This window comes from Artibeus jamaicensis, unplaced genomic scaffold (genome assembly GCF_021234435.1).
Source record: "Artibeus jamaicensis isolate MK-2021 breed Jamaican fruit bat unplaced genomic scaffold, CSHL_Jam_final scaffold_286, whole genome shotgun sequence".
Taxonomy (NCBI): Eukaryota; Metazoa; Chordata; class Mammalia; order Chiroptera; family Phyllostomidae; genus Artibeus; species Artibeus jamaicensis.
This window is the reverse complement of record NW_026522034.1, coordinates 5804620-5824866: the sequence shown is the minus strand read 5'-3', so window position 1 is coordinate 5824866 and position 20247 is coordinate 5804620. Positions and strand designations below refer to the sequence as shown.

The 20247-nt window shown below is 36.0% G+C and overlaps 1 protein-coding gene across 8 annotated transcripts in view; it reads right to left on the bottom strand.

Annotated features, from left to right (window-relative positions):
• MYO9A (myosin IXA) overlaps window positions 1–20247 on the bottom strand; it is a 312362-nt gene that overhangs the window by 209806 nt on the left and 82309 nt on the right. For 7 of the 8 annotated variants that reach the window (XM_053656781.1, XM_053656780.1, XM_053656783.1 and 4 more), the window contains 4 exons: window positions 19931–19993; window positions 6345–6444; window positions 4785–4841; window positions 29–126 (listed from right to left, as the gene is read on the bottom strand). In XM_053656781.1, coding sequence (XP_053512756.1) covers window positions 29–126; window positions 4785–4841; window positions 6345–6444; window positions 19931–19993 — 318 coding nt within the window. The remainder of the gene's footprint in view (window positions 1–28; window positions 127–4784; window positions 4842–6344; window positions 6445–19930; window positions 19994–20247) is intronic. The other variant, XM_053656784.1, reaches the window with a different exon arrangement.

Sequence of the window (20247 nt, the reverse complement as noted above, 5' to 3'; positions counted from 1 at the left end):
GGTATAAAAATACAATAAATAAACTCACTGTCTTCGTGTCTTGGGAAGAAATCCTACCATTTCCATGGCCAGTTGTAAACGTTCAAAGTCATGTCTCAAATCTTCGCCCTCTGTGGTAAAGCAATCCTGTTTATTTAAGGGAAAAAGGGGGAAATCAAGATTACCTATTGAAAACTAACATAAGCCACTTAGAAATCAAGTAATTTTAGATAAGTACACTATACATAAAAATTAGAGCTAGTGAAATATTTAGACATTGTCAAATTCATTAGACTTATCTTATGCAAACTAAAAACATACTTACCAAATTACCATTAAGTTATCTTGCTTCTCCCTTTTACAATCTCCAAGGCAAAAACTTCAAAAGTAACTTATGATACCAACTGTGATTTTGAGAGGTTCTGAAGAGTTTTAGAGACCCAAAGCATTCAACAGAGCCCAAATGAACAAACAAGTGCTATTTATTCAACAAATATTGAACTGCGTTGAATAAAATATTCCTCTTTGAGACACACAGTGTTCACTGACTTTTTTAAAAGTATCAAGCATTGAGTTCCCTCCATAACTCCAAATGTATCACACTTCGGGGAAAGATGGCAACAGCACAGGCAAACACAGTACTAGCCTCCTCGCACAACTACATCAAAATTACAACAAAACTACTGAACCACCAGTGTTCAAAACTACCTGGAATCTGGCTGAATTAAAGTCCTACAACCAGGGAATTAAAGAAACCACATCAAAATTGGTAGGAGTGGCAGAGACATGGAATTGGCTGGTCCCGCACCCATGAACTGGGGGTTAAAGAACAGAAGTATCTCAGCTATAGAGACCCTCCCTGAAGAGTGAGAGGTCCCAGGCCCACACCCCATCTCCTATCCCAGGGTTCCAGTGCTAGGAAGAGAAGTCCTTATTACTTCTGGCTGTAAAAACCAGCAGGGATTAAGGCTGAGGGAAACAGAGGGCTTCTGGAGTCCCGGGCAGTTCCTCTTAAAAAGCCTGTGAACAGACTTACTCAGACACACTAGCTCCAGCACTGGGGCAGCAGCTTGAAAGGCACCAGAAGCATAAGAGGAGGAACTAAAGTGTCTGGCATCAGAATTATCAGAAGTGAGGGAGCTGAAGCATTTATATGCCCATCTCCCATCAGTCACTAGTTCAAGACTTCTTGGCGGGGGGGGGGGGGAGATGCTGTCAATTCCTAGGCCTGCAGAGCACAGAGCACAAAGGTCAGGGTTCTGGGAAAAGCCTTCAGGTGCCAAGATGGAAATACTGACTGCTGCAGGTCATGGAGAGACCAGTGATCTGGTAGGATTCAAACAATAAGGCAGGGAACTAAACCACAACTGTTAAAACCCTTTCAACTAAAAGAAGATAGATGATTCCTCTTGAGCTCAGCTCAAGCTCTGGTCTTACTTGGTAACATGCCATAAACACAGCAAATTGTTCTTTCATGCTATTAGCCTTTTTTCCCTTTGTATGGGATGATAACAACCCTTTCTCATTTAGAAGTGCCCACAATAAGCATGGCATGTAGTAGGCATTTAATAGAGGTATGAGGAAGAGAAAGTGAAGTGTACAGTCATTAAGACATTTTTTAATGCTGTTAATATTTTTTAGAATGGATTTGGAAATCATACTTTTTCATACGTACCAGTTGATAATGCAGAACATAAATCAGAATATCTGACTTTGAGAGTTAGTAAAGCTACTGGAACATAGCCTGACTCGAACCCAATTACAATCAATACTAACTTCCTTCACTACCATGGGGGAAGTCACTTAAATTCAGTTACCACTGCTACTTAGGTGAAAGGCAATCTTACTAACTACAACCAAGGGTTTTATAATGATCAAATATAATATGGATGTTAATGTGGTTTTTATTTATTTTACTTCTGAAATTTATTTATTAAATTTTACTTATTCTTTAGAAAGAGAGAGGAAGGAGAGGGAAAGGGAGAGAAAGACAGAGGGAAAGAAAGACAGCAATTTGTGGCTCTCCTTATTTATACACTCATTGGTTAATTTTTGTATGAGCTCTGCCTGGGTATCAAGCCCACAACCTTGACATACTGGGACGACACTCTAACCAACTGAGCTACCTGGAAGAGACTGGCACAGGGTGAGGAGTAAAGCCAGAAAGGAAACCAGAGGGAACAACCACAAACTTATAAAATGCCAGACAGCAAATGGCAATAGGAGTCTTTATGCTGTAGAAACACTAAAAATGCAAAGATTATAGATTCAAAAGATTTTGAACCCAAACTGCATAAGGATCTACCTGCACTGCAGTAGGTCTTCCTCATGGAAAAATAGGCTGCCAGGTATTATAAAGATGTTTGAATTCCTATAAAGGTAGTAATGACCAGATGTAAGCTTGTTCTCAATGGACAGTAAATTCTAATTCTTCTGCAGCACGGTGATAATGAAAGTATCCTGAGATTTTATGATGACAATTCTCATTAAAACTCTGCCTGATAGTTAGTTGGACCCTAAATCATTCAAAGATTGTTTCAAAAAATGTTTTTTTAAAAATTAGGTGACACTAAACCTTTGCATTGAAGTTATTCAAAACCAGCTCTAAAGTAAAATTATTTGGGTAGATGATTACTATTTAAAGAAGAGAAATTAACATTTACCAAATGTCTTCCACATGTAGGAGTTACTATGAGAGTCACCTGACATAGATAATCTCACTAAATCCTCAAAACACAAAAAAAGATAATTATGGGTATGTATATATATAATTGTATGTACATTTGCACAGGAGGATACTCAGAGGTTAAATAACTCACCTAAATGACATGATTGGCCAAACCAAAATCTATCCCATTCTAAATTCTCTGCTCTATCCTATGTAACCCTATTTGCTTGAGCTTATTTAATAGAATATTCCTTAAAGGACTTAAATCACCATCTAATGGGTAACACCAGGACCCCTGTTAAAACCAATGTTCTCACTGGTATCCCTTGGGATCATTTATACTATTGCATAGTGTATGGTAATACAGTACAAGTGTGTGAACAGTCCTTAACAATCCTCTCTTTCTATAGTGCTAGTCATGTAAGGTCTAATAACTCAGAGGGAAACAAAGTTCAGTTTGCCCCAAAATATACTCTAAGGAGGAGCTATAAGGAAAGAACAAACTAAAAGATCCTCAGACTCACTGCTTGCTGTCATTAATTAACTTGTAAGGGGGGGGAGCAATAGAAATTACAACTAAAATTCAAACTATAATAGACTTGAAAAGACAATAAGCAGGAGGGTGGTGATAAAAGCGATGTTAAAGGAGCAAAAGAATATGGCTACAAAAGTCCTTCCAAAAGAAAAAAAAAGGATAACAATGATTCTAATGGAGACAGCAACAGTAAAAATATTTATTGAACACTTACTAAGTATGCACTCTATCAAACTGCTTAGATGCACTAATTTAATACAAATTTTCACAATAAAGACCCCCCTTAAATAGGCAATAGAGACAAAAGAATTAAGTGACCTGCTCAAGTTCTCAAAACTAGTAATTGGATGAACCAGCATACAAGCCAAGTCCATGTACTTCAGAGCCCAAATTCTAAGGCATTACTTAAACTGTCTAAGGAACAGCAGGTTGGTTCACAATTTCACTGTAAGCTCTGTACAAGCAATAAAGTCTTGTATTTGCCATGAGTTTCCAGGTGTCCTGCCGCCTTCCCAACGAGGCACACTCACCTGGTATAGTAAGTGAAAGATGAAAACCTCTCAAGAGTAGCAAAACAGCGTAAAGTTTTTCTACTAAAATTTATCAGAATCTATAAATTTAAATGTCTGAAATTTATTTTCCAAAATATTCAATCAAAAACCATAAATTACTTGTTTTATTATAAAATGGTAATGCAATTAAACTTTGAGAGAAAAATTAATGTCCATAATTAATAATCAACTCTGAAAGAGGCTAGTTTTTTAATTAGTGGAGTTTGTTATCACATGCAGTAAGAATCAAAGCCACGGTTATTTAACACAAGAACTAAGACATTTTATGTTTTCAGAAGGAATAGTTAATAAATTAGTAGTTCATTAGTTACATATAGATCAGTGTGTATTTTCAAACCATTATACCTGACTTGACTGTAAACTAAAGGGAAGAAAAAAGAGTTTTGTGCTTCTTATGATTATATACTTGTCCTATAACAAATAAGGCTACATTTACCTCATCATTTTATATCACATATGCCCTTAATCACTCAATTTAAAACATAAATATAAAACATAAAGTGTAAATACAGTGTCTTGTTATTAAGAAGTCAGAAAAATTATATACACATTTATTATGTAAAAAGGCTGTTAACTGACACATAAACCAGGAAGGATGTAACTTTTAAAAATAAACAATACTACTACTCATGTGAGTAATGAAAGCACTAAAAAATTATTAAAAAAAATGAATGTCAAAGAAAAAAACCTCTGTAGCTCATAAGGATCTATATCAATGCTGACATCAGGAATGCAATCAGTTTATTATTTGAATAATAAATAAATAAAATGAAATCCATTATTCAAAATAAATAATGAATATAGAGTAAATGTTGGCAAGGAAAAAAAATCCCCAAAATTACATTATCTGTTTTTTAAACAACTATACACTCACACACACAAATCAATCAAAAGAAATTAAACACTGATCTATCTTCATTCCTAAATTGTTTGTATGTCAGCTGATTTCTTTCTAAGTCAAAATAGATGCAAATGTGCAAGGTAAGTGCCCCTTAACAGGAACACATGGTTTTTAGGTACTTGTACTGACCGGCTCAGAGTCATAGCAATAATCATCCCAGCTCTGTCTGAGAGGTTTCTTTGTTATCTGAAAGTAAGGCAGATTAGTTAGGTAGAAATAATGGTTATCACACTTCTCTAATCATGTCTTAAGAGTGTTCGGGTGTCACTGCTGCTGTCCAAAGAAAATTATTTTGTATAGCAGCATAAAACAAGAAACAACTATGTAAACATTCCAAATCTGGGAGATCATATATTATTTTAACCAATCCATGCTTTCTGTTATCCAGTGACTCTAAGATTCTTATTAACTGCTGAGTCACATATGTTATGAATCTCACCTTACAACAAAAATATGTAACGCATGGCCACTGATTACAAAAAGATCTGAAAGAACAGTAAACTCTGAAATTCTCTATTACTAATAACTATCAGCTCATTTATGGGCAATGACTACTTTTTTAAAAGAAAATATTTAATCACCCAAATATAATGAAAATAGTTTAAACGGGAGGGAAAAAACTCAAAAACCACATCAACCTTTTTGTTAAAAAATATACTTAAGTCTATATAGTACAAATGCCTAGTATTATATAAAGAAGTGATGTTTTAAATAACTTTGAAATTATCAATATATCAATACAAAATGATTTTGTTTATATAAATATGCCACTTCATATGTCAGTTATACAGCATGCTATATATACCTTGGGAAAAGTCTAAGATGTGACTTTCATAACCCTAAAACACAATAATCTTTGAGCCATTATCAAAGTGTCAATTTGCTTATAAAAACTTTTAAGGATTTTTTTTAAATAACTAGAAAAGGCTGTCTTTCCATATATATTACATCTTGCCTTCAAAAATTAAAATGAGAAAAACTATTGGTTATTAAAATGAGGTACTGTCATACAAATTCCATTAATATTGGTCCTAGATTTTTTGCTAATATGAAGAATAATATACTTAGGGAAACCAATGTAATGAAAAGTTGTGATAATTACTACTTATTATAGAAGTTTAGGAGTATAACATGAGTTTCATGGGAAGACACAAAATTTTCTAAGTCATTTCCTTTGATGCATTTCATATTAAGCTTTAATAGGATTGTTCCTAAATTATAAAAATAACAATACTCTCAGTATCACAGTATCATGCAAAGAGGTAATATGTATTAGACTTTAAAACATGCAAATAAGGGTTCAAGTAATCCCTTGCAAGGAGCAAGCATTAAGCATTAGTAACATTTGACATGCGTGGTCTGCAAAAGGTAAATTGCTTTGGTAAGCATAAATTATTTTTCTAACATGGAGATAACTATAAACAGTTTGTTATTCTCTTTAAGAGTCTCACAAAAAAGCAAAAGGCACATATATAGTCCCTTAAAACACATGAGTAATAATAATTTTTAAATTTGAGAAGTGCATCACACAAATATTTAAATTGCATGTTGGGAAATGCTAGTTCATATCCATGACCAGATTTGGAAAACCAAGTGCCAAAAGAATAAATAAATAAAGTAATAAACTGTTATCAAGAGCTACAATTTAATAATGCCCTACATTTGAAAATGTTTTTCATTAACACTTACCTGATTAAGGTAATGATATTCTTCTGGTTGTTTAAGATGGAATGCTAATCTCTCTTCTTCACTTGCTCCTGCCAGAAGGTAATAGAATACATGATAGTTCCTGTTGAAAACAAAGAAATATGGCTTTATAATTAGCATGATCTATGATTATCATTTACATGGAAAAGAAAGAAAATATACATTAATGTTTCAGGCTTGCTTTATTTTTTAATACAAAGATGACAAACTCAATGTTTAAGTACTATAAAATAAAATGTTTTGAATGCTGAATTCAAACCAGAAGAATTAAGGCAGCAATATGGCCAAGTTAGAACCTCTGAAAATTCTTTCTTCCATAAAGCCAATGAAAACAGTAGCAAATTTGTGGTCCTGGCCAGGTAGCTCAGTTGGTTGGAGTGTCGTCTCCATATGCCAAGATTTACAGATTCTATTCTCAGTCAAGGCACGTAAAGAATCAAACAATGAATACATAACTAAGTGGAAGAACAAATAGATGTTTCTTCTCACTTCTTCTTTCTCAAAAATCAATCAACAAAAAAATTTTTAAAAAACACTAGCAAATTTGTCAAAATCAACTTTTTAGAACTCTGGAAATTAAAAGTTTACCACAATGCAGGGTGTGTTTACAAACTACACACAGGCGAATCTCAGTAAAACCTATAAACTTCTGCCCTTTTAACTTGTCCTGTTCCATCTGCTGATCGCCAGATCCATGGTAGCCTTCAAAACAAAGACTTTGCAATCCTGATCAACAGCAGAACTCTGGCAGATTCCAAAAGGGGCACAACTGGGTTGGAGCTTGTTAGAGCCTTATTCCATGATTATTTGAACTCTGGTGGAAGCCATGTTTCAAATTGTCTTTATTTGACCTGATCCAAAGTAAGCCCATTGTGAAAATCCTTTCCCCAGAGGCATTTGTAGAAAACAATTACAGGCGATTATTTAACTTGTTGCTGTCTGAAACAGTAGATAAATGTTGGGGCAAACAACGTTTAAAGGAAAACTGAGACTCTCCACACAGTCTTTGGAAAGCTCCAATATATTCCTGAGTATTTAGGTAGCTATATACACATGTTCAAAGCCACATGCCAACTCTGCACACACCAGAAAAGGTAGTAAACTCTCACTTCTGGTTAACCTGGAAGGTCTGTACAAGCAGTAAGTAAATTTGAAGAAAGAATTATAAAATGCCTACCTGAGTGTAAAAGGCATGATCCAATACACAGAGTCCTTAATCAAATTTACTATTTTCAAGCATTTAAGGAAATCTCTGTTTAATCCACTATATAACCAAGCAGATATACAAGTATTTCAATGCCCATACTTGGAAAAAAATACATACCTCACAAAGTTAGCTCAGAAAAGTCAAGAAACAAACAGCAAAAACAAGTATCACCACTCCAAATCCTGGAAGAGGGAGAAGCTCATCTCCAGAGCTGTCATACGATTATTTAAAAGTTCCCATTTTCAAAAAAATGTTTGAGGCATACAAAGAAACAAAGTATAGCACATACAAACAAAAAAGAAAAACTAATCTCTAGTAACTGTCCCTGAGGAAGCCCAGGCATTACTTATAACACTTTTAATCAACTGTTTTAAATATGTCCGAAGACCTAAAAGAAACTAGGTTTAAACAACTACAGGAATATGAGAATGATGTCTCATTAAATAAACCATCAATAATTATATAGAACTTATCAAAAAAACTTTAAAGTTGAAAATATTCTTTAATTATAGATTTTCTAAAAAACAAAAAAAGCTAAAGGAGGTCAGCATCAATCCAAACATAAAGAATGAATCAGTGAACTTTAAGTCAATTGAGACTAGCCTAAGAAACATAAAGATAAATGAATAAAGAAAACTGAATACAGTCTCAGAGATCTGTGGGACACCATTAAGTAGACAACAACACTCGCATAAAGCGGGGCACCAATATATGGAAAATGGGAGTCCAAAAGAGAAAAGAAAAGGTGTTAAAGAATATTTGAAAAAGTGACCAAAAGTAACTCAAAATTTGGTGAATAACCATAATGTGCAAATCAAAAAAAAAAGAAAGAAACTCAACAAATTCTGGGAGGTAGGGGGATCAAAGAGAGCCAAACGTGAACCAATCAAGACTGATGAAAGTAAAAAAAAAAATTATGGTTTTTTTTTGGCCCTGACTGGTATGGCTCAGCGGATTGAGCATTGTCCTGCAAAACACAAGTTCGCTGGTTCAATTCCTGGTCAGGGCACATACATGGGGTGCAGGCAGGGTCCCTAGTTAGGGTTGTACAAGAGCCAACCAAACGGTGTTTCTCTCCCTTTCTCCCTCCCTTCCTGTCTCTCTAAAAATAAATAAATAAAATATTTTAAAGTTTTTTGTAATATTTCAATTACAATTGGCATTCAATATTGTTTGATATTAGTTTCATATGTACAGCACAGTAATTAAGCGTTTACATAATTTATGAATTCGCCTAGCAAGTCTAGTACCCACCTAGCACCATACATAGCTATTACAATATTATTAACCATATCCCCTATGCCATATTTCACATTCCCAAGACTATATTATAACTACCTATTTGTACTTCTTAATTCCTTCACCTTTTTCACTCAACCCCCCAACCCCACCCTCATCCAGAAACAATGTTTGTTCTCTGTATTTAGGAGTCTGTTTCCATTTTTTTTTCATTTATTTGGTTCTTTTTTTCTGGTAATTTAAGAATTATGTGATCATTTTATTTTATTTTATTTTCATCATACCAGTTTTTTATTTTTCAAAAGGATCTATAAAATACTGCTTTATATGGCCAGTGATGGAAATTTCATTTGAATATTCCCTGAATTGAGTTATATTCATCTCTTCAGAAATATTAACGTTATTTTGGGTTAAGTACAGTGGTATTTTTATATTAAGAGTCTGTTCTTTCGGGGTTTTTTATATTTTAATTGTTGCTCAAGTACAGTTTTCTGCCTTTTACCCCCATCCCAGCCCACACCCCCTTGTTATTGTCCATTTACACAATGGAATTCTATGCAGCAGAAAGAAAGAAGGAGCTCCTACCCTTTGCATCTCATAGATGGAACTGGAGAGCATTATCCTAAGCAAAATAAGCCAGGTGGTGAAAGACAAATACCATATGATCTCACCTTTAACAGAAATCTAATCAACAAAACAAACAAATGAGCAAAATATAACTAAAGACGCTGAAATTGAGAACACACTGACAGTGACCAGAGGGGAGAGGGGAGGGAATTTCAGGGGGAAGGGGAAGGCTTTGCGGGAACAAGTATAAAGGACACATGGACAATAACAAGGGGGGGATGTAAGTGGGAGGGAGGTGGCGAGGGCTGGGGGGTGGGCTGGGATGGGGGTAAAAGGCAGAAAACTGTACTTGAACAACAATTTTTTTTAAATTTAAAAACAAACAAAAAAAACTCTGAAATATTTGGTTCTTTAGATTCCACATATAAGTGAAATCATATGGTATTTGTCTTTTTCTCTCTGACTTATTTCACTAAGCATAATACCTTCTAGGTCCATCCATGTGCTCAATCACAAAAGATAATATTTAATTCTTTTTATGGCTGAGTAATATTCCCTTGTATATACATACCACCTCTTAAGTATCAAATCAACTACTGATGGGCATTTTAGGTTGCTTGCACATTTTGGTCATTGTAAATAATGCTGCAACGAACACAAAAGAGCCAAGGGTACATATACCTTTTCAAATTAGTGTTTTAGATTGCATCAAATAAATACCCAGAAGTGGAATTGCTGAGTCATACAATGGGTATATTTTTTTAATTTTAACAATCTCCATACTGTTTTACATAGTAGCTGCACTGATTTGTAATCCCACCAACAGCGCTTCAGAGTACCCTTTTCTCTACATCATGGCCAACTCTTGTTCTTTACTGATACAGCTATTCTGACAAGTGTGAGGTGATACATCAGTGGAGTTATAATTTGCATTTCTCTGATGATTAGTGACATTGAGCATCTTTCCAAATGTCTATTAGCCACCTGTAAGTCTTATTTAGAAAAAATGTCTATTCCAATCCTCTACCCATTTTTATTCCAGTCCTCTACCCATTTTTAATGAGATTGTTTTTTGGTGTTCAGTTGTATGAGTTCCTTATATATTTTTGTACATTAACCTCTTTTCACATGTATCACTGGTGAGTATCATCTCCCATTCAGTAGGCTGTATTTTCGTTTTATTTGTGGTTTCCTTCACTGTGCAAAAATTCTTTAGTTTTATGTAGTCCCATATGTGTTATTTTTTCTTTTTTGTTTCCTTTGCCCAAGGATACATATCCAAAAAAAAAATCAGTAAGAGAAATGTCAGAGTTTATGTTTACACCTATGTTTTCTTCTAGTACTTATATGGTTTTGAGACTTATATTTAAGTTTTTAATTCATTTTGAGTTTATTCCAACATGTTATAAGAAGGTGATCCAGTTTCATTCTTTTGAACTTACCTGTTCAGTTTTCCCAACATCATTATTAAATAGACTGTCTTTACACCACTGCATGTTCTAGACTCCTTTGTCAGTGGTAATTGACCACATAAGCATGGGTTTATTTTGGTCTCTTTATTCTCTTCCATTGATCTATGTGTTGGTTTCCATACCAGTACTATGCTGTTTTAATTACTATACCATTGTGGTATAGTTTGATATCAGGTAACATGATACTTGCAACTTTGTTCTTCTTTCTCAAGAGCAGTGTAGCTATCAGGGGACTTTTGTGGTTCCACATAAATTTTAGAATTATTTGTTCTAGTTCTGTGAAAAAATGCCACAGGTATTCTGATAGAGATTGCATTCAATCTATAGAATTCTGTGCGTAGTACATACATTTTAACAATGTTCATTCTTTTTTTAAGAAGGAGACTTCCTTTTTAAAAAAATTTTTTTAATTATTTTTAGAGAGAGGGGAAGGGACGGAGAAAGAGTGGAAGAGAAACATCAATGAGTGGTTGCCTCTCATGTGTCCCCTACTGGGGACCTGGCCTGCAACCCAGGTATGTGCCCTGACTGGGAATCAAACCGGTGACCCTCTGCTTCACAGGCCCGTGCTCAATCCACTGAGCTACACCAGCCAGGGTTAAGTGTTCATTCTTCCTAACCATTTGAATAGTATATGCTTCCATTTATTTATAATATTGCCACTTTCTTCCTTTAAAGTCTTGTAATTGTCCAAGTACATTATCTTTTACCTCCTCACTTAAATTTTTTCCTAATTTTTTGAGGCAACTGTACATGAGATTGTTTTCTTAATTTCTCTGATACTACATTACAGTTATGTACAGGTACAACCAATTTCTGAATATTAATTTTGTATCCTGCTACATTACTAAATTCAATTTACTACTTCTAATTATTTATTAGTAGTCTTTAGAGTTCTCTCTATATAATATCATGTTATCTGGAAATAAATGCAGTTTTACTTCTTCCTTTCCAGTTTGAATGCATTTTACATTTTTTTTTTTTTACTGGTTGATTGTTATGGCAGTATTACTATGTTAAATAAAAGTAGTGAAAGTGGAAATCCTTGTTTTGTTCCTGATCTTAAGAACCATCTAGGGTTTCAAAAGCGAGTATGATATAAGCCATGGGTGTCGTATATGGCATTTATAATGGTGAGATAGATTCCCTCTATTTCTGCTTTGCTGAGGTTTGTTTTTTCATAAATGGATGCTGGATTTTACTAAATGCTTTTTTCGATCTATTGATACGATCATATAATTTTAATCCCTCATTTCATTTATGTGATTTTTGACATTAACTGATTGAGGATATTAAACCAACATTGCAGGCCAGGAATAAATCCCACTTGTCTATGGTGTATAATCTTTTTAAAGTACTGCCGAATTGTTCACTAATATGTTGTTGAGAATTTTTGCATCTATGTTCATCACAGATATTGGCCTGTAATTTTCTTATTTTTTGTAACATCACTGAAATCAGGGCAATGCTGGACTCAAACTGAGTTAGGGAGCCTTCCCTCCTCTTGAATTTTTTGGAATCACTTATGGAGGACTGCAGTTCATTCTTCCTTGAATGTCTGGTAAAATTCACTTGAGAAGCCATCCAGTCCAAAACTTTTGTTTGTTTGGAATTATTTGAGGAGTAGTAACTATTCTGTTTAGATTCTGTTTCTTCTTGATTTTGTCTTAGAAAATTGTGTGTCTCTAGAAATGTATCCTTACCTTCAAAATTGTCCAATTAGCATATAGTTTGTTCACAGTATTTTTTATAATCCTTTGCATTTCTCTGGTCATTGTCAATTTTCCCCTTTTATTTCTGATTTTATTTATTTGAATCCTCTCTTTTTCTCTTGATGAGTCTCATTGAAGCTTTATCAGTCTTGTTTATCTTGCAAAGAACCAGCTCTTGATTTCACTGATCTTTTGTACTGATTTTTAAGACTCTCATTTATTTCCGCTCTGACCTGTATTATTTCCTTCCTTTGAACATTGTTGTTCTTTTTCCAATCCCATTAGGTGTAAAGTTAAAGTGTTTATTGAGATTTCTTTTTCTTGAGGTAGGCCTTATTGCTATGCATGCATTTCCTCTTAGGACTGCTTTTTTGTGTCCCATAGTTTTTGGCTTGCTGTATTTTCATTTTCATTTGTCTCAGGTATCCTTTGATTTCTTCCTCGATTTCAATGAACCCATTCTTTCTTTAGTAGCATGTTATTTAGCCTTCATGTGTTTCTGTGCTTTTCAGTTTTATTCATGTAATTGATTTTTAGTTTCATACCACTGTGGTTGGAGAATAGACTTGATATGCTCAAAATCTAAAATAACAACTAAATCCTTTTAGTCTAATGTGTCTTTTAAGGCCATGGTTTCTGTGTTGATTTTGTATAGAAGATCCATTTGCTGATGTCAGTGGGGTGTTAATGTCCCACACTCTGACTATATTACTGTGTCTCTCTCCCATTATGTCCATCAAAATTTGCTTTACATATTTAGGTCCCCTTATGTTGGGTGTACAAATGTTTATAAGGGCTAATCCTTTTGTTGGATTGATCTTTTTTCCATTATATAGTGTCCTTGTCTCACTATAGCCATTGTTTTAAAGTCCACTTTATCAGATACAAGTATTGCTACCCCAGCTTTCTACTTATTTCCATTTGCATGAAGTATCTTTTTCCATCCTTTTTCATAGTCTGTTTGTGTCTTTTAATCTAAACTGGGCCTCTTGTAGACAGCATATGTATGGCCTTGCTTTCTTATCCAGCTACTCAATGACTTTTGATTAGAGGGTTTAATCCATTTATTTTTTAAATGATTACTGATAGCTATAGTTATTACCTTTTTATTATTCATGTTTATATTCTTTTATTACCTTCTTTTTTTATTTTTTTGATATTTTATTTATTTATTTATAAATTGATTATGCTGTTACAGTTGTTCTATTCCCCCTTTCATTCCCCTCCACCCTGCCCCCGCATCCCGACCATTACCCCCCTTTAGTTTATGACCATGTGTCTCAAGTCCTTTAGGTTCTATATTTCCCATGCTATTCTTGCCCCCCCCATCTATTTTCTATCTACTGTCTATGCTACTTATTTTCTGTACCTTCTCCCCCCATCTCCTCCTCCCACTCCCCTGTTGCTAACCCTCCTTGAGATCTTCATTTCTATGTTTCCACTCCTGATCTAGCTGTCCTTTTAGTTTGCTTTTGTTTCAGGTGTAGTTGTTAATAACTGTGAGCTTGTTGTCCATTCACTGTTCATGTTTCTTTAACTTCTTTTTCTTAGATAAGTCCCTTTAACATTTCATATAATAAGGGCTTGGTGATGATGAACTCCTTGAATTTGATCTTATCTGAGAAGCACCTTATCTGTCCTTCCATTCTAAATGAAAGTTTTGCTGGATAGAGCAATCTTGGTTGTAGGTCTTTAGATTTCATGACTTGGAATATTTCTTTCCAGCCCCTTCTTGCCTGTAAGGTCTCTTTTGAGAAATCTGCTGACAGTCTGATGGGGACTCCTTTGTAGGTGACTGTCCCTTTAGCTCTCGCTGCTTCTAGGATTCTCTCCTTCATTTTAATTCTGGCTAATGTAATTATGATGTGCCTTGGTGTGTTTCTTCTTGAGTCCAACTTTTTTGGTACTCTCTGAGCTTCTTGGATTTCTTGGAAGTCTATTTCCTTTGCCAGATTGGGGAAATTTTCTTTTATTATTTGTTCAAATAAGTTTTCCACTGGTGGCTGTGCCTTTCCCCCTTCTGGTACCCCTATAATTTGGATATTGGAGCGTTTAAAGATGTCCTGGAGGTTCCTAAGACTCTCCTCATTTCTTTGAATTCTTTCTCCTTGACTCTTTTCTGTTTGGCCATTATTTGCTTTCTTCTGATCCACTCCATTGATTTGAGTCCCAGTTTCCTTTTCATCTCTATTGGTTCCCTGTGGAATTCCACTCATTTCCATTAGTTTAGCCTTCATATGTTTCTCTAATTTGTGGCTATAATCAACCAGATCTGTGAGGATCCTGATGACCAGTGTTTTAAACTGTGCGTCTGAGAGTTTTGCTATTTCTTCGTCGCTTAGATTTATCTCTGGGGCTTTGAGGTCTTCCTGCGACATTTTTGGTCTGTTCTGGCCCTTTTAAGTGTGAGAAGCGGCGCCTTGGACTCCCAGGTCGCTGGGTTGTGACGCTGTATGTGGAGGCGTGGTCAGAGTGGGGAAATGGTGGCGCCGTCTGTGCCGCGGCCGGTCCAACCGCCCACTCCCTCGCCTGTCAGCTCGCGCGCAAATAGGCGACCGCAGTCAACACACAGCACTGCCTCCCCACTGTCTCCTCTGTAGTCGCTCACCTGGTGGGTTGCTCGGTCGCTCACTAGGTCCAATCCTGCGTTTGGAACCCGTGCGTCTGGATTCGCGCGTCTGGATTCCGCGCCTGGGTCCGTCCGACCGAGTCCTCCTGTGCAACCCCTCACCAGACGCCGGTTTCGCCCCTTACCGGTCGGGCTGAAGAATTTGTTGTTAACGGACTTCCGAAAAGTTCAATTTTCCGTGTTCTGGTTGTGTTTTCTGATGCTAATATTTAGTTGTCCCTAAACTTGGTTGTGTGAGAAGGCACGGCACATCCACCTATACCTCCATCTTGGCGGAAGTCTCTATTACCTTCTTCTTCTTAAAGAAGTACGTTTAACTTTTCTTTTAATACTGGTTTAATGGTGGGAAACTTCTTACCTTTTTCTTATATGAGAAGCTCTTTATCTCTTCAATTTTTTTCTCCTTCAATTTTAAATGATAGCCTTACTAGGTAGAGTAATCTTGGTTGTAAGTCCCCTTTATCACTGAATAAACAATTCAATAACAGTACTGAGATATCTCTCGCACACACCCCTTTCAATATTGAACAGACAACAGAAGATCAACTAGGAAGAAAAGGACTTGGAAAAATACTATATTCCACCTAAACCTAATAAACATCTACAGAATACTCCATACAAGAAGAGCAGTACGCATTTTCTTAAGCATCCATGGAAAAATCTCCAGAATAGAAAATATTAGACTATAAAACAATAAGTCTCAATAAAATTTAAGGAGACTGAAATCATACAAAGTATATTCTTTGACCATCTTAAAAGTCAGTAACACAAATTTCCAAAATTCAGAACTATGTGGAAATTCAGCAACACACTCCTAAATAACCAACAGGTCAAAGAAGAAATCACATAGGAATAGAAAATGTATTGAGATGCATGAAAATAAAAATACAACATACTAAACATGAGAAACAGTGTTCAGTGGAACTTTAAATCTCAAATCTATAACCTGACCATCTACTTGAAGAAACCAGAAAGAAAAAAAAGGAAGCAAACTAAAGCCAGAGCAAACAAAAGGAAGTAATAAGCATGAGAGCAGAAAATTGAAGACAGGAGAAAAAAGTGACAGCAAGAAAAATAAAAAATCAATGGAACCAAGCTTGGTCCTTTAAAAAGAGGGAGTAGGTTGCTATGGTCTGAAGGTGTACTCTTCAAATTCCTATGGTGACATTGTAACTCCAAATAGTGATGGATGAGGAGGTGGAAGTGGGCAGGGCCTTTGGGAGGTGATTAGGTCGTAAGTGTGGAGCCCACACGAATGGGATTAGTGCTCTTACAAAAGAATCCCCAAAGAGTTCTCTATCCCCTTCTACTATATAAGGACCCAGGAAGAGGGTTCTCACCAGAATGCTACCATGTTGGCACCTTGACCTTAAACTTCCCAGTCTCCAGGACTGTGAGAAATAAATTTCTGTGGTTTATAGGCTACACAGTCTCTACTACTTTGTTATATCTGCCTGAAATGAGCTAAGACAGGAATGAAAGTGGGGACATTACTAACAACCTTATGGAAATTTAAAACATGTTGTAAGAGAGTACTATAAACAACATTTTTGCCAAAAATTAGATAATCTAGATGAAATTCCCAGAAAAAATATAAACTACCAAAATCTGACTCAAGTAGAAAACTGAATATCTAAACAGACTAGTAATCAAAATTTCCCACAAATAAAAACCCAGAACCAGATAGCTTTACTGGTACATTCTACTGAACAAGAAAAATTAATCCAATCCTTCACAAACTCGCCCCATCTTATTTATAAGCCAGTAGGATCCTTATATCAAAACCAGACAAAGACATCTTTTACGAATACAGACACAAAAAAATCTTCAACAAAATACTACCAAGCCAAATCCAGTAACACATAATAAGGATTATAAATACCTCTGCAAATCAAATCCAGTAAAATACCAGAGAATCAGTTTATAAGCTCTGGATCTCCACCTACCATTGATTCTTCTTCAAAATTACAGAAACCAGACATATATCCCTACCATTCCCATTAAAATGTGTTCCAAAAAGTTACTAATAGCCTTCTAGTAGCAGTACCTATTAGCTCTGCAAGTGTTTATGAAGTTATTCTCTTCCTGAAACTCTCTTCCCTTTATTTTGAAACACCTCTAATTCAGATTTTCTTATGTGCTGGCCACAAAAAATATAAATAAATAACAGAAAACTCTGAGTTCTAGTTCTAACCTTGCAGGTAATTCATTACGATAATATTGGCTACTAATTACTGAACTTTTGTTATATATAACATCTTATAAATATTATTTCATTCAATCCCCTAAATGACTCTAGAATAGTTTTCTATTTGTAAAATGAAAATAAGTGTCTAAGAATCAGAGAAGTTAATTAGATGCCAAAGGCATATCTAGTATTTGAATGTGTAGGTCTGTTTATCATCAAACTCGGACTCTTAATTTTGTCTCATTGTTACACAAAGCAAATCATTTATATATCTAATATTTGGTTCCTTCATCACTGAAGTCCCATATACCTCAAATATTATAATGAAATTAACAGCTTTATTAAAAACTTTTCTCAAGTTAGAGAAAGAACATTAGACACAGAAAACAGTCAAAAGGCATAATCTTACCAAGAGAACAAAGATACCACTGTTTTCCTGGCCTGATAGTTTGCGTGAATTTAGAAAGGGCAAGAGTTCTATATACCCACCAAAAAAATCTAGCAGCCTTAGAAAAACTGCAATGTTCTGTCCACGAAAGCAGGAGTTATCATATGTAAAGCTATGCGTGCTATGAACAGAATTAGGACTTCTGCCAAGATGGAGGCATAGGTGGACACGCCGTGCTTCCTCACACAACCAAGTTTATAGACAACCAAATATTAGCAATAGAAAACACAGCCAGAACAAAGAAAATTGAACTTTTCGGAAGTCTGATAACAACAAATTCTTCAGCCTGACTGGTAAGAGGGGTGAAACCAGCAGCTGGCGGAGCGGGGTTGCACAGGAAAACTCGGTCAGACGGACTCAGGCGTGCAGAATGCAGGCACAGGGTTGGACCTGGTGGGCAACTCAGCAAGCGTCCATGGGGAAACAGCGAGGGAGCAGGGCTGCACATTGACTGTGGTCGTGCATTCATGCGTGGATAGACAAGCGAGGGAGTGGGCGATTGGACGAGAGCCAGCAGGCCCCAGTGGCAAGTGGCAGCGGAGGGCACCGCCATTTCCCCACTCTGACCCCGCCTCCACATACAGCATCATAACCCAGCGACTCTGAGTGGCCCTGCCCTGGTGAACCACCTAAGGCACTGCTCCTCAGCCAGCTGTGCGAAACAGCAGAGGGGGCCGCCATTTCCCTGCTCTGACCACGCCCCCACATATAGCGTCATAGCCCAGTGACCTGGGAGTCCAAGGCTCCGCTCCTCGTACTCAACGGGCACAAACAGAACAAAAATGGCTCAAGAAGATCTCAAAGCCCCAGAGCCTATAAATCTAAGCGATGAAGAAATAGCAAAACTCTCAGACACACAGTTTAAAACACTGGTGATCAGGATCCCCACAGAACTGGTTGATTATAGCCACAAATTAGAGAAACATATGAAGGTGAAACTAATTGAAATGAATGGAAATGCACAGGAAACCAATAGCGATGAAAAGGAAACTGGGACTCAAATCAATGGAGTGGACCAGAAGAAAGCAAATAATGGCCAAACAGAAAAGAGTCAAGAAGCAAGAATTCAAAAAAATGAGGAGAGTCTTAGGAACCTCCAGGACATCTTTAAACGCTCCAATATCCGAATTATAGGGGTACCAGAGGGGGGAAAGGAACAGCCACCTGTGGAAAACTTATTTGAACAAATAATAAAGGAGAATTTCCCCAATCTGGCAAAGGAAATAGACTTCCAGGAAATCCAGGAAGCTCAGAGAGTCCCAAAGAAGTTGGACCCAAGAAGAAACACACCAAGGCACATCATAATTACATTAGCCAAGATTAAAATGAAGGAGAGAATCCTAGAAGCAGCGAGAGCTAAAGGGACAGTCACCTACAAAGGAGTCCCCATCAGACTGTCAGCAGATTTCTCAAAAGAGACCTTACAGGCAAGAAGGGGCTGGAAAGAGGTATTCCAAGTCATGAAATCCAAAGACCCAGCAAAGACCCAGCAAAACTTTCATTTAGAATGGAAGAACAGATAAAGTGCTTGTCAGATAAGATCAAATTCAAGGAGTTCATCATCACCAAGCCCTTAGTATATGAAATGTTAAAGGGACTTACCTAAGAAAAAGAAGTTAAAAAAAACATGAACAGTGAAAGGACAGCAAACTCACAGTTATTAACAACCACACCTAAAACAAAAACAAAAGCTAACTAAAAGGACAGCTAGATCAGGAGTGAAAACATAGAAATGAAGATCTCAAGGAGTGGTTAGCAACAGGGGAGTGGGAGGAGGAGAAGGGGGGCGAAGGTACAGAAAATAAGTAGCATAGACAGTAGATAGAAAATAGATTGGGGGGGCAAGAATAGCATGGGAAATATAGAATCTAAAGAACTTGAGACACATGGTCATAAACTAAAGGGGGGTAATGGTGGGGACGGGGGGATAGGATGGAGAGGAATGAAGGGGGGAATAGAACAACTGTAATGGCATAATCAATAAAATAAATTAATTAATTAAGGAAAAAAAACAGAATTAAAGGTCATGATATACGAAGATCCTAAAAGTCAATCTGCATTATACAAATGTTAACTTGATCTAATTACACAAGCAAAAGTACATACCGTTCATTATGCTCTTGATAAACAAGTCTAGACTTCTCCAGTAGATATTTTTCAACATAGGCTCTAGAAGAAAAATAAAATTGGTTAATACAATCAATATAAGGTAGGCAAATATTTTTTCAGAGAAGATGAAAAAGTATAAAGAAGTCTATCCAGATCATTTCAGTACATTTACCATTATTTTGTTATGGACACTGTTACAGTGTTATCCATGTTAGATTCCTAAACTCATAAATCTTTTTTTTTGTGTATGTTATGGGGTTTTTTTCTTGCTTTCAATAAAACTAAATAAACTCAGAAGTTCAAAACATAGCACA